A 14,783-nucleotide genomic window follows, 5' to 3' on the forward strand; every position below is an offset into this window, starting at 1 on the left:
GGGATCCTGAGACTAGAGAATTACCGTGATCCTTTCCGAGCCTCAAATCCATTTTTTTCTCATACATATTTACATATTGTCAGAACAAGTGTGTGATTTTTATTTATCAAATCTGCTTCTAGTGCTGGATGCCACTACAGTCCTAACTGTGAAGACACTATTTATTTATGCAACTCTTTCCACAAGAGTTTCCATTAATTCTGTTGATGGAAGCATTCTTCAGCATTACGGTACTGAAATAGAGCACAGAGCATACCCTTCCCTGCCTCGAAATGTGAGAAGGAAACACAGGAGGAAAGTGACCTTGAAAAGTTAATGCATTAGTTTCTTATTAATTTAGAAATGTGAGTTGACAGTTTGATGCTCTAATTGCAAATTATATTTTTAAATATTTTCTTTTAGCAACCTTGATAATTTAACAAAATTTACCAACTGGCAAGTTTCAAGTAGTATTCATTCCAAACTCATATATACCACAACACTGCTCCTAATCATCTGTGAAAAAGCTGCCGTGCAACAGAAGACTGGGAATTGCTAACAATAATGATGAAAACTAATTCAAACGATGCCACAGATAGAAGCTTTTGCAAAAGCAATCTGCATCTTTTCAAGTTGGTCAAGCTAAAATTGCCTTTCAGAAAAGCAGTTTGTCTTTCATTACAAAGGAAGACAAGCTATTATCTCTGTACCCCACCAAGCACCTAATGCACAGGTCAAAAAATAGGCAAGAATTATGCATTGAGTTAGGGAAAGTTTTACACAAGTTTGCCTATGTTGTGAAGGGAGGACTTTCCCTTTGCTTTCTAGGTGTGTGATGTGGTTTGTTGTCACAGGTGCGGTGTAAAAAAAAAACATATAGGCTCTTTCTTGGCCAGGGTTGGCGCATGGTCTAACCCTGGTTATCTATAGCCTCTTCCCAGCTGCACTAGAGAATCGTCCTGCAAGCTGCCATCTCTTTCAGAATTGGCTTCAAGACTGTGCAGATCTAGGTTAATCTGGTTTCAATGCTATTTTGAATACTGTAATTTTATACTTATATGGGACTGCCTTTCCCTAAAATAAGGTAATTCAGCGTATTTCATAAAGAAGGGTCGTAAAAGAGCAGTTACATGCTGGACAGTATGAATCACAGTATAAATCATTCCTGGTGAGGAACTACAGCTTATACTCCAGAGTGAAGGCATTAGGCAAGGACGTCAATATTTTAACATTTTTATTGCATCTACTTTTTTGTTGCTGCTCTCATTCTCTCTTTTTCTTTTGGCTTAATTACTTTTCCTTAAAGTATGCCAGGTACCTGGTAGGTTGACTCAGCTTGGAAAATTGATTCAGGTGAATAAGAAATGAGAGCTTGTGAACTCATGGAGTGACTCATGGATTAGTTGGCTGTTTTTTTTTTTTCTTTTTTAAAAAGCACCCAGTCTTACAAACTACCCCCAAACAATTTGATCTATGGCCAGTGTGCCATTTCCAGCTTTGTCATCATCTGAACAATAAGACAATAGAAATAATAATAAAACAACAACAGAACACAACAACAACAAACAGATTCTGCAGTCTGAAAATAAACAGCAGCTTTCTCTGTGGAGTAAGGTGGGGATCTCTCAGTTGCCTGCTGCTTTGGTTTAAGGCAGGTTAGAAGTACACTGTTTCTGTAGTGTGTAACAGCTGACATTGTAGAATAAGTGATTTTTTTTGGCCAGCAGTAACTATCAGCAACCTTGTAAGCAAAAGGAAGAAATGAGTAAGTAAAGATATTCTAAGAAGTGATTTAAATTCATGCCAGTTATTTACGAGCATTCTAGATAAAGGGCTTAACATTGGGTTGCTGAGGTTTGCAGTAAATGAGTATGTAACAATATAAACAATTTACATGTTATCATATAGGTTCAAGGAAAATCCTCTTTCTCTGACCTGATTAAGGACTCTATCTTGAAAAGGATTATTTATGTTTTTAAGTTAATATGCTGTGAAATCATCAGGACTCCTGGCAGTGCATAATTCAAGAATGTGCATATATCTTCAAAGGACTGAGATCTAAATAAAACACATGCAAATCAACACGATAGTTTTGAATTTTCCTAAGATGTGATGTAAGGCTAAGCTTTGTTGTTAAGAAGAAAATGATTTTAGAGTGGCCCAGCATGTCCATAGTCAGATCTAATGCAGCAAAACCTACATAGGTTACAAATACTCAGAGAGCTAATACAAATTAGTGGGTTTTGATAATTGCACACACAGTGGATAAAGTGATCAAACTCAGGACATCACAAAATAGGCTCCATCGATTGATCACTATAGCTGCATCTGAATCTAAGAGTGATAGTGATGTGTTCAGTACAATTATTTATGGAGGCATTGCATGCTGTGTGGAGTGTTCACTTTTTGAAGTTGTTTTTTGTTCAAAGCAGAGCTGGTTTGTCCAAGTTAGAAAGTGTGTGAATTTATGCTTCACAGGAACAAATATTTTTGCAGCTAAGATTGAAGATTTTATGTGCATGGTGAATAGAATAAGTAAATTAGATAGCATTTTAAATTCAGTCTTTTAGCCTTTTTAGAGATACAAATCGAAGTTGCTGGATGGCTATTTTCTAAGTACTGTCTCAGGTGTATGAAGAGTTGCTGGGCAGTATAGAAGGTTAGTGTTAGATATGGTGAGATCCCACCAAGTTTTCTCCTTGGAGAAAGGAACTTGGGAAGCAGCCAGGATCTTTACTAGACGGGAATGAGATTTTTAAGCATGGCTGTGTGAGATGTGCCACTGACTTCCAGGCTAGTATTTACATAAATGAAACGTGTGCTATGGGTATATTCCCCTACTTATGTTCTCTGTATGGTTTGTGCTTTATCCTTTGTTGTTGTTGTTCTTATTTTCTCTTTTGCATCCTCCCCTCTTCCATTTGATCATGAAGAGGCATATTTTAAGACCTCAAGCAGAAATGCAGAGCTTTTCAGTTATGCCACCTTTGCATAATAAACTCCTGAATTAAATGTCAGGGTTATAATTATTGCTCAAGTATGCTGGCAGGTGAGACCAGGTGACTCAAGCCAAGATGAAAAGGTGGTAGAAATAACTCTATTAGTGAGATGTGGTTCAAAGAAGACACGTTAGGGTCAAGTGTAACTGGCCTAATGATTGATCTGGATTTTGTGGTGTGTCTGGTGGTGTAACCCTGGCAAAGGACCAGATACCTGCCCAGCTGCTCCTCGATTGCTCAGCTGGGTGGGAGGAAAAAATAGGCTGAAAAACCTTAAATGTGATGAAGACAGGGAGGGCCCAACCTCATCCCCCTGCCCAGCAGCCTCTTGTGCTCTCCTGCAGGCAGGGGATGTGGTCAGGACTTGGCGGTTCCTCCCACTCCCCCTGCTCTCCACAGGCCGCCATTCCTGTCAGGAATAATTCTCTGGTGTAGGCTCTCTACAGGCCAGCACTCGCCTTTTACAGCCTGGACAAATCTGACATCAGGGGCCGGATTTTGACAAGATCTCGACCCGTAGAGTTGTTTTTGGTGTTTTCCATTAGCTCCTCCCCACCATTATGTAGATAAAGAGCGACAAAAGGTGTGCTGAAAGGCCTTTGAGAAAGGGATAAATTGTGTCCCTTTTCCTGTTACTCCCTCTTCACAGCGTTCATAAAGGGAGAGAAGATGACTGCCAGCCGTGGCCTTTCGTTCTTTTGTGAGGTAATAACTAGCCTTTCTAATGATTTTAAACTCTTGTGTGGTGTTCTACCTCTTTATTTGTCATAACTTTTAGAGATAGGCGGTGGTTACAGTGAGATCCTCAGTGAGACAGGAGAGGTGAGGGAGCCTCACCTGAGGATCCTCCTCATGTAGTAGTCCCACATGGGGCATAATCACATCCCTGTGTATGTGTGGTTGTTTTTTTTTTCTCCCTTAAAAGCTGTTGTGAACGCAGGAGATAGAAAAATGCAATGCAGTTACATGGTGCTGTCTGCACATCTGTGTTCATAACAGATGGGTTTACTTTTTGGTTTCAGTGTTAGCTAGGTTCTAGCAAAATGGAGACTAAAATCACATTTCAGCTTTTACAAATTCTTTAGATTTTAGGACATAATCCAGCAATATAATTGAGTATATGCATATGAGCAGTGTCTCTGATTGCAGTAAGACAGTTCCTAATATTTAGGTACATGCTCATTTGCTCTGAGACCTTAATGAATAGCCCTCCTCTCCAATTCAGTGCCTGTGATATTCCTCATTTCAAAGTCTGCTCTGCTTTTCTATTCCAACATGCCTAGAAAGCTTAATGTTGGAGGAAGAAATATCTACAGTTTCCTAAGTTTCCATTACAAGACTGACTTGTCTGCCATTTATAACTTCACCAGTGTTACCACTCAGACTGAAATTTTCTGTGCTAGCTACCTCAGTAGGGCTGAATTTCTGTGTAAGAAAGCTAAATTAGCTAAATTAGCTAAAATGTTTCTGAGACCAGGAATTTTACTTATTTATTTATTTATAATCTTGGAGCTCTACTGTGTTAACATTTTGGAGAAAGAAATGTTGCGGAAGAGCTTTCCGGTATGAAAGCAGCTATTGGCATTACCAGCAATCATTTTTGCCAGAATCTGGGAATGCAATAAATCTGATCAAATCATGAGGTTCTAAAAATTCCTTAGTGCAAGTGATACTCTGTGCAATGCTGTATTAGAATTTGGCAGCTAATTGATGTCTATATTGAGAACACACTTTTCTGTATAACTCCTATACATGAAACCATAGAAAAATGGATTTTGTCCTTATTTCTGCTACAGAGCAATTGGGTGAGGCTATGTAAGTCACTGAAGAGTATTAAGTTAGTCATTCATTTTGCACTCTTCATTCTCAGAGTGCCTGATTTTGAGACCATTTGGATTAGGTTTAAAGTTCTGGACTTCTGCTACTCCTGCAGTCGTTGGAGACCACTAGGAAGCTACTGCACTAAGAAGGCTGAATATTTAGTGTGTGTGTGTATATATATATATATATATATATATATATATATATAAAGATTTTCTATCCCCTAAAATTATTTTGAAATAATAGTTGTCTTTTTTTTTTTTTTTTTTTTTTTAGACCTTAGTGTCCTGCGTCTGTGCAATTGGGGTTAACTGCTGTTATTTCTTAGGAGTGGTTTGAGTAGACGCTTTCATTGTGTTAATGATAGCCTTTCTTCACATAGTAGCACTGCTTTGTGCGTTGAACAAACTGGGGCTCAGTAGGAACACTGCTGTTGTAGGAATTGAAGGGAACTCCAGACACCAGCCAGCCTGTTCTGCCTGGGTAATATGAGGTGGGTGTTTTGAGAGCTTTAGGAACGGGCTAATGATGGCTCTCTGTTCCTGTGCTGCAGAACCCTTACTGCCAGAAAGCTTTCCTTCACATCTAGCTGAAATCTCCCCTGCCTCAGTGCAACGTAGTTAGTGTTTGTATTAAAACAAATGCACAGTTAAGGTTACACATACAGCTTCGGATTTAACACTTTTTAACCTGAAGGTCAATTTTATACCTATGTAGCGATCCAATGTAGTACATGCTGAGACTGACAGTATTTTGCATCTAAAGATACCATATTTTTATTTATGGTTCAGTCAAAATAAATTAGAATAATCAATGATTGTTTTGAAAGCAAATTACTGGGAGCACTATATATCTACCAAGGCAAGTGCTGAAGAGATGAGAATGGCTTATAATGCCAGAATGAGTTGTATAAACACGGGTATTTATATACTCAACAGCAGCAAATCTTTGGGAGTTGTTTTTTTCTTGGCTGAGTCTTCTCTGATCCCACTTCCATCCCTGAGGAGGAGAAAACTGATGCTTCTATCACACATGTTCTGTTATTGATTTTCATTCCAATCTACCCAAAGTCTTCTGTGCTGGAAATAATTAGACCCTGTGAGCAGAGATGAAGCAAAAATCTATACAATGCTGGATTGCCAGAAATGAAGACAAGGGTGCCTAATTAATGTTGCGTATAGAAGTCTCTTTGGATGAATGGGTTTCCCTTTCTCAGAAGCAGCTCAGCAGTGGTTATGTCACGAGCTTGCTGTTAATTAGTGTTCAGCGTGTGCCTATAAAAATGGCATGGAGGAATAAAATGTTGTACAGCAACATTTTACAAGAGCTCTGCAATTAAAAGAGAATTCTGTGAATGTATTCTTGTGGGCTTCGTTCTGATGGCAAAAATGTTTCTTCCATATGAAATATACTTTATGGATTGTCTCTAAGCTTTCTAGAAACCTCTCGTCACCAAGGAAGTTTGGACATCTTGAAAGCTGGTCTGGAAATATGTTGGGAGGGTTAAGGACAGGAAAAATGTTCCTAGGAGCTGAGGCAGCTGCAGCCATGCTGGCAGATGAGGACTATCCAGAAAGCAAGTCAGACCCTGGAGGAAGCTGGCAGATCTACTTTTCTTTGAATCTAGAGTGAGAGGTTATGTGTACTGAAAGTGATTTTATTTAAGTTGTGTCGCACATCTTTGGGAAATGTGAAAGCAAGTATTTTAGACTGTAAGAGGGAGAACTGACAAAGTCTTCACACCAAGCATGCACTCAAATATCAGCAGAAATATCTGAAGGGAAGAACTGGAGGTTCAGAGATGGAGTTTTTGGGATCTGAAGTATCTGAAACAGCTTAAGAGAAAAACTTAAGCAGATGGATCTGATGCTGGTGCGCTGCTGTGTGCATACCAGTGAGGAAGGTCCTGCTTAACCCAGCCTGCCTTGATGCTCTAGAGGCTGAGGGAAGAGGGTGTGTAGCTGTGATGGGTTCATCTTTAGACTTATCCCACTCATTTGTCTGTAAAGCTGGATCCCCTTTTTGGCACTCCTCCAAATAACAATGCAACCTGCCTATGTGTGCTGCAGAAAGCAGCAGTATTATATTGGGTTTTTGATGTTGTCAGAGGTTTCTGATAGCAGAGGGATTCTGGTGGAGTTGTTCTTGTCCAGCAATCTGCAGGCCACTGGCATGCCTTCTTTCAGCTTTTAATTCTCTCCTTCTATGCCTATTCCCTCCTTGCCCTCCTACATATGTGTTGTGGCCAATCTAAACAATACAGTTGCATCTCTGGATAATTTAAATAACAACATACCTTCCTTCTCTTTTCTCCCAGTAAATGCAAAGGAAGTTTCTCTTATTTAGTCCAAGACAGCAAACACGTTTTTCTTCTCTCAGAAATTAAAGAATGCATAAAACCTGGGTTCTTTGGTTGAACAGATGAGTCCAACTGTTGAATCTGCAGGAATCTTCCCGGACTGTGCCTTAAACTGCAGGAACAGATGTGTTTTCTGATTAAAATCCAGTTGACATAAATATGTGTTTAGCATGAATTTGACATAGGGAATGACGTTTTCCCCATATAGTAGAAGCTGCAGTTCTGGTTTAGGAATTTTATGAAATAATAAGAGTGTAGGAGAAAGCTGCTGTTAAAAATGAGTTTTTTATAATAGAATAGTTGTGTGCCTTTAATGACCTTTCTTTTCTTCCCATTTGGCTGCTTGGCATCTTCTCTCTCTACTCTGATTCTGTTTTAATAAGGGTTTTTCTCTGCAAACTGTCAGCTCTGATGCACAACTGAAATGGGTGCACACACAGGCTATGATTCCTCTCCCCTTCACTGCATTTTGATTCTGAACTCCAGATTAAGTCTGTTTAAATAATCTTGTAACTTAAGTCAGCTCCTAGACACTTTTTGATGTTCTACAAATGGTAAAGCATTTCAATAATTTAAATCAAATAACCAAATCCATATGAAATAGGCACTTGTTATCTTTCCAACAGATTTATTTTCTTCCCTAGATCCATTTCAGGCTGTGCTGCAGTTGCCAAATCAAAAATAAAGTGAGTTTTCAGTATAGGGATGTGATAAGTGTGTGACTTCCATTATGTCCCAGTGTGCTATATAATACAAAATGAAAACATGTAACACATTTTGAGTATAGAGTTGAAATGGATTTTCTGACCATAGCCTAGTCTCAGTGAATAGGTGCTAAAGTAATGGCAAAGACTGTAGCTACTGGGCTGTCATTATCATTTGAGTAATTTCCCAGTGGTAGAAGACTTCAGACCTATGGGCACAATGGAAAAAAAACTGAATCCTTTTGTCCTTCTTCCCTTAAACCACCAGCAGCAGGCTGACGAGCCAATACTTTTTGAAGTTCTTTTGAGCGTGGGAAATAGTGGGTTCAGGCTGGCTGTGCTTGTTTGTGTGTTATCCTATTTCTTTTTTTTTTTTTTTGTAAAAACATTCAAAGAAAGCTTTTAGAAATATATTTGAGTGTTTTAAGCAACTGGAACTTCAAGAGGATGTGTAAACGTTTCTGGTTTCACAGATGTCAGTCAAGTTTTGCTGTTTTCTTCAGTAGTAGCAGAAACTCATCTGCATAGCATGTATTTTAAATTCTTATGAGGACAGAAAGTATTGCTGCTTGTTCGGTCCATCCAGAATCAGTCATCTTTGGATGCTGCAGAAATGAAACTGGTGCTGGATATAATCAGCCTCTCTTTTGTCTTGTAGCCTGGCCATACATCCCCAAAAAGATGTTGTAGTCACCGGCAGTGATGACCGCCTCTGGAAAATGTGGGCTTTACCTGATGGGAACATCATCATGACAGGTGAAGGTCACACTGATTGGCTTTCGGGCTGCTGCTTCCATCCAAGGTTAGTGCAAACAGTCCCCTGAACTAGTGCTAATCCCTTTTGGGGAGTGCTTGTTTGCTCTTTCTTTGTTCACTGGCCTGCTCTGATGACTTTCTATTCTCAGTATAACCCTGCGCTCTCTGCTGAATTTCCAAACATGTAGATAAATGTTCCTCTGGCTTTCAGTGTGTTGACTTAAGATTGATTGCTTTTAGTATTTTGTATGTCTTAAGCTTTGTCCACGTGCCAGTGCACGTAACAACGAGTAATAAGCTTTTTAGGTCTAGCTGTATTCATATTCTCCGTGTTCATGCACCATAACAAACACAATTCTGTTATTAATAATAAAGAAAAGCTGATTTCTTGTATTGAGCATTGCCATGCGACTAGATGTATTCAAGTTTATCTAGAGAATATGAGCTTTCCTCCTTTCTCTTTATACAGATTTGAAGCTGAATTAATAAACGAAAGTGAACATTGAAAATGAGAAGTAAATATTTAGGTTACAAGGGTCACAGAAATAGGCCAAATATAAAGTAGATTTCTTGGTCATTTTGATGAAAAATAGAATGCCATTTTACTGTAAGAAAAGATTTCTGTTTTTTAAGACTGAGCTTCTGTAGATTGAAATGATTTTGCCTCAAATTTGTGAGGCTGCAGTTGTAATAGAGCTCTTTACTGTTAATATAATAAAGGTCTGCTAGGCTACTCACCTGTGGTTCACTTATAAAAAGAGCGTTATTAAACCTCTAACCTTGTGTTTTTATTGTATTTATTTTATAAATCTATGTTAGCTCTTTCCTTCACAAGAAGGAAAAGAATACTGTTTAATTTCATAGTTCCTCCTGATTTCTGATATTGTAATGAGTTAAACACGAGTTAACAAGCATGTGATGCTCTACACACAATAAAATTCCTCTGTTCAAAGCCTCAGGAACCCAGAATAGTGCTTTCTGGAATAGAACATCAGCACTGACTCTTTGCTTGCATCTTTTTTTCCTGTGAAACACAGGCTTTTTCTTAAGGTGCTAGTGCTTCACAATATTCTCTTTCTCACATATATGTCCTCAGAAACAATTCCATATATTTAAAAGAAAAGACCGATATGTAACTTAAAAAATGGCATATAGTAGAGATGGGAAGAGGAGAGAAGGGAACTCTCAGTTTCTTGGTTTAAGACAGTAGGAATTTTTTCTCTTCCTGAGTTGCGCCTCGGTAATAGAGGTTGCACCAAGTTTGTGGCCATGCTGGGCATCCTAAGCATAACTTTCAGATAAACAAAATGCTGCCTTGCCTCTTACCTGTTATGAATATAAAATGTATCATAGGGAAAGAAAGGAAAATACAATTAGAAGAGCATGTTATCATTTATAAAGCTGCTGGGCATACTAATCAGATTTCGATAATGCATTGTTACCATGACACCCGCTGACTCAGAGACTCAAAACTATTTTCTCATTAGTCTTTGACCAGAATACAGTCCTTTCAATAGGCTTTCCTATTTCTCATTCAATTATTGAAATTAAAATGAGTTGAGGTACATCATTATTCACTTGCAGTATAAATTGACTCCTGCTGGATGCTCTGGAGTGAAGTAGTGCTTTTACAATATTGTCTTCAGTTACTGGAGAAAAAATATATATAATGTGACAGAATACATTTAATCATAATTTCTTCTACACCCCCCCCTCCCCCCGTACATCAGGTATTCCAGGCATTCCAGAAGTGAAAATAATGAAATAGAAATGGAAAGTTTTCACAGACGTTTTCCACAATCAAATATAGATAGCCTCTGGTTTTATTTCTGATTTAAAAGGATGTTCAAAAGTTGAAAAAAAAAAATAATTTTTTGTGGCTGGGCTATTAAATTGTGATCCAGAAATCTGGATTAAACTCCTGCACTTCTACATTCTTTCCTTGATGCCCTCTGTTAGCTCATTTCACCTCTTTTATTTTCTCTGTTTATAAAATCAGGTTTAGAGCGATCTCCATGTTTGGTCTGAGAAATATTCTGTGTGCAGGCACACACACACAATTAGGTCCATTTTCAGACCATCTTTGGAAAACATCAGAATAATTCACTTACTGAGATGGTGTGTGCTAATAACTTGAGGAGAAACAGATCTTGACCTATGATGTGAATTTAACTGGTGCTTCTGAACATACAAGGGACTTAAAAGTCCGTTTTTACTCAAGCAAGTCCATATTTGCATTTTTACTCAAGCAAGGGTCTTCTCATGGTTATGTTTGTGGCAGCACTGTAAATAGGGGTCAAGCTGAAGTCTGGTAGATGTGAAGGTCTGTCATCTTCCAAGCTTTGGGTGCTGTTAGGTTCATACATCCTTAGATTCTTCAAGAGCAGTGAGAGATCGAGGATCGGTAGTAGGAACTTAGCTGTGTGCAATATGATAGGAAAGGTTTCTTTTAGGCTCTGCCCCTTACCCACAGATTAATAGGCAGCAGCGATGAGGATTTGCATTTGAATCCTTCCCAGTATTGATGTACAACAACGTCCTCTAGTGCAATGATGACACAAAGTCTTAGGGGCAGAAGCCACTGAGTTTCTGGAAGGTTGTTGGGTTGGAGAGGTTGGATGAGTCTTACTTTACCCCTCACTGACAAAGTGCTTCCCAGGCACTTACTGGGAAACATCATTCCATGCCAATTTTTCCTTAAAAACAGTTTTTTCCTTCACGTATGAGCACAGTGGGTAGATGAGAGTCCACGATGTACCGAAGCTCCTGAGTCTTGTGGGATCTCTGTGCTGGATCATTTTTTACAGTGTGCTCCCCTGCTCTTCGGTCTCCCACGAGTTCTCCTCGCATGGCAGCGGCTCCCAGGACACTAGATGAAGGGGAACGAACTAGCTCTGTGCATGTGAGGAGAGCAGAACACCTCAGCTGTGATGCTCTCTGCAGATCTGAGAGCAGAATTTTGCCTTGAGCTTTTTAAATAAAAGCCAAACTTCAAACAGGTCCCATCATCTACGGAGTGCAGCAGCTGGATGGAGGGAGGAGAACAGCGCATCCTTTTTGAAGCTCAGGTGACAACTGGTCAGACTTCAAACACAAACACTCCTTTTTACTCCAGTCTGGCTGCAGATAAACTAGCTGTTGCAAGAGCCTGTCACTGCTGAAAAATTTAGGAATGTTTTCCAGCTTAGCTTTTATATGTATGAAGGAGTGAGGGAGCCTGAGTGACTGCTGTCCATGCAAGCTTCATGTCAGAAATCTGGGTAGCTGGAGAAGAGCTGTGCAGTCTGCCTGTGGATAAGAGGTGGCCTGAATGAATGGAATAATAGACAAAATCTGCATCTTCTGAGAGTTTCCAAAATAAGCTGAGGATGTTCACACTGCATCTTTAAGAACCAGAGTCTACTTGCACTGAGGTATTTCAGGGCGTGTGCTGGATTTATCCATCTTCATTAGTAACCTTCCTGGATGGCTAAAGAATAGCAGAGCTATTTGTTCATGTCCTGTAAAGTTCCAGCGAACACTACAATCCTGTGCTCAGCACACATGCCAGTATTAGTGTCCTTAATATAAGTATTTATCAGGTCAACTAACCTAAAATGTTTGTAGCCCTTTTCATGCAAACCTTCAAGTCTGTGCAATACAGTGAATTTCTGTCAGAGGGAGGCAGAATTCAGCAGGGAAGCTGTTCACAGGAAGGAGGGGTGGGCAGGATTTTGGGATAGCCTGGACCAGTTGTTCAGAGGTAACAGGCAGAGTCTGACACCGCTCATTGCTCACTGAGCCCCACTGGGCTTGTGCTTGGAGAAAGGGGGGAGATGTTGAGCAAAAATAAGGCTCAACAGCTTGGCAGAACTTCACAGTGGTCACACTTACGTTGCTTGAGAGCTGTAGTGCTTTGATAACCAAGGTGAATTACAATTAGGGGGCACTCTATTTTTCCCCCCACCTCTACAGCTCTCGGCTGCCTGCAGAGTGAACTGCGGAGGAGGGCTCCTCAGTTCCTCCTCATCTTTTAGTAATTCCGAAGGCTAGTCTTAGATTTATTCTAATGTCTGTGAGAATAAAAGGATATTATCTATTAATCCCTTTTGTTAAAAGTACTGACTTTATTGGTTCTGTAGTTATTTGGTGAAAGCAGGGAGACCTCTAGGTGCAACAGGTGCTGCTAAAGGGATCTACAAGGTACTGTTACAAGCTAATGCATGTTCCTTAAATGCAGAAGCCTTTGTCTATATGTACGCTGTAACTGAATGCTGGGTTTTGTGATTTGACCTTGCTACTGGAAGCTCTTTCTAATCTACACAGACCTTCACCTAAACCTTTTGGAGCTTCAGAAAATCTACCAACAGGGAGCTAACGGCAACATTTGGGGTCAGCGACTTCAGTGCTGTGTTTGGAGCCCTTCAGGCCGCTGCCCAGGCTGGGTCAGCAGTTGCTGGCTATGGCAGCACCATGCCCGCTACTCCAGGCAGGCCTGCAGCACATGCCACGCAGCCCAGGGCTGCCTCTGCAGGTCGGCGTGCTGCTGGATGCATCTGCACAACAGGGGCTCCTGCACACAGAAACCCTGCAGAGAGGCTGAGATGGTTTCCTGATCGATCACCTTTGAAATTATGGAGTACCATTAATGGCATCTTTCAGTAAGGAGCGAAACAATGCAAAACTAGCCATGTAGGTAACAGTATTCATCTCCTGTGGCTCGTGGATACCTGGAGGAGAGAAGGGACCTGACAGCCCCAGAGGCTTCAGAGGGTCCCTGGTAAGAGAAGCTCTGTGTTCAAACGAGGGTCCGGAGTGGTCAGGCGAGCTCCTGTTCAACCTCAGAGAGGAGGAGGAAAAATGTCAGCGCGCATCCTTTCGGTCCGGCTAGAGTCAACCAGGCTTATGGTCCTCTCATTGACAGGATGTCAGAGATTGCTCTTAATTAGTGCTCCAGCAACGGTGATCTTCAGAAAACTTTTTCTGCTAGTTTTTCAGCCATAAATGTTGAGTACCACATTCTGCACTGAACAAGGCTGAGACTTAAAATCCACTAACTCTGCTTGAAACATTAACATAAGAGTTGTAAGACTCAGGTTAATCACAAAGGTCTCTGTTGGCTATCGGTGAAATAGAATTATTCTGATTTGTGCCTTGAAATAGACACTTTAAAACCTAATTCAGGGTTCACTACAGAAACAGATGTTTTTTATTTATCCTTTCATTGCTATTGATAGCTATTAAAGGAAATGCAAGATAGGCTGGCACATTTTACTTAGGATTTCTGAAGAGCATTAGTATTGTAAAGGCATAATGATTTAATTTCTTAGAGAATCTTTGATTCACAGAGTTCAACAAAGCCTTCAGTTACTAGATTACATATTAAATTTGACAATGGTTTGAAACTTCTTTTGAGTGGCAGGATTAATTTTCAGTCATCTAGCTGGCTCCATGTAACACACAGTTAGCAGACTAGACATTTGTTACAATGTTTTATCAAACTAAACTAATATGGGAAGTTGCATTCATTTATTCCACAAAGAACAGCCTGCTGCAGAACTATTTTAGTTGCTTCCACAGTGTATGTACTATGGGTGTGGTGTTTTCAAATGTAATAACAGTTTAATGTCAAAACTAGTTTTATTTATTTTGAAATCTTTTTGGCAAGCTTCAGACTTTTTAGACGAGGAAACATTCTCCGGGTAACGCAGTTCTCTCTCAGGGCAGCAAAGCCTACTACTTTTACTTTACAAACATGTTTGAGTGGGTGGGCGTTCATTTCCTTTGGGATTCTCAGTCTCATTATTTTTATCAATAAAAAGCCTCTGCTGGACAAAGGAATAAATCACATATAAATGAAATATGAGAGAAGCTCAGCTTCTGCTTAGACTAATCGAATATCTTTGGCCAAACATCCCAATGTCAAAGGCTTTATAAGTATTCTACAGGATCAGCCTGGCAAAAAAAAATCAATAACCAGGTAATGGATGTGATTAAAATTTTTCCCCTTCCACCCACTTCCATAAGCCAAATGTTTCTACCCATACTAATCTGTTCTGGCACGTGTAACTGTTGGTTATTCCCTGCGCCTTTCTGGGACGTGTATCTGTAACAAGTTTTATATCATTTCAAGGCGATGTGTTGACTGTTGATGAGTATCTATTTTAAGAAAAAGCAATGTGCGTA

At 39.8% G+C, this 14,783-nt stretch overlaps 1 protein-coding gene across 4 annotated transcripts in view; it reads left to right on the forward strand.

The window, feature by feature from the left end:
* The window catches only part of SPAG16 (sperm associated antigen 16), a 403,853-nt gene that overhangs the window by 210,113 nt on the left and 178,957 nt on the right, over positions 1-14,783 (forward strand). For 3 of the 4 annotated variants that reach the window (XM_040561425.1, XM_040561424.1, XM_040561422.1), the window contains exon 11: positions 8,521-8,664. The exons of the other annotated variant lie outside the window; for it this stretch is intronic. In XM_040561425.1, coding sequence (XP_040417359.1) covers positions 8,521-8,664 — 144 coding nt within the window. The remainder of the gene's footprint in view (positions 1-8,520; positions 8,665-14,783) is intronic. 4 annotated transcript variants of the gene reach the window in all.

Source organism: Cygnus olor, chromosome 6 (genome assembly GCF_009769625.2).
Source record: "Cygnus olor isolate bCygOlo1 chromosome 6, bCygOlo1.pri.v2, whole genome shotgun sequence".
Lineage (NCBI taxonomy): Eukaryota > Metazoa > Chordata > Aves > Anseriformes > Anatidae > Cygnus > Cygnus olor.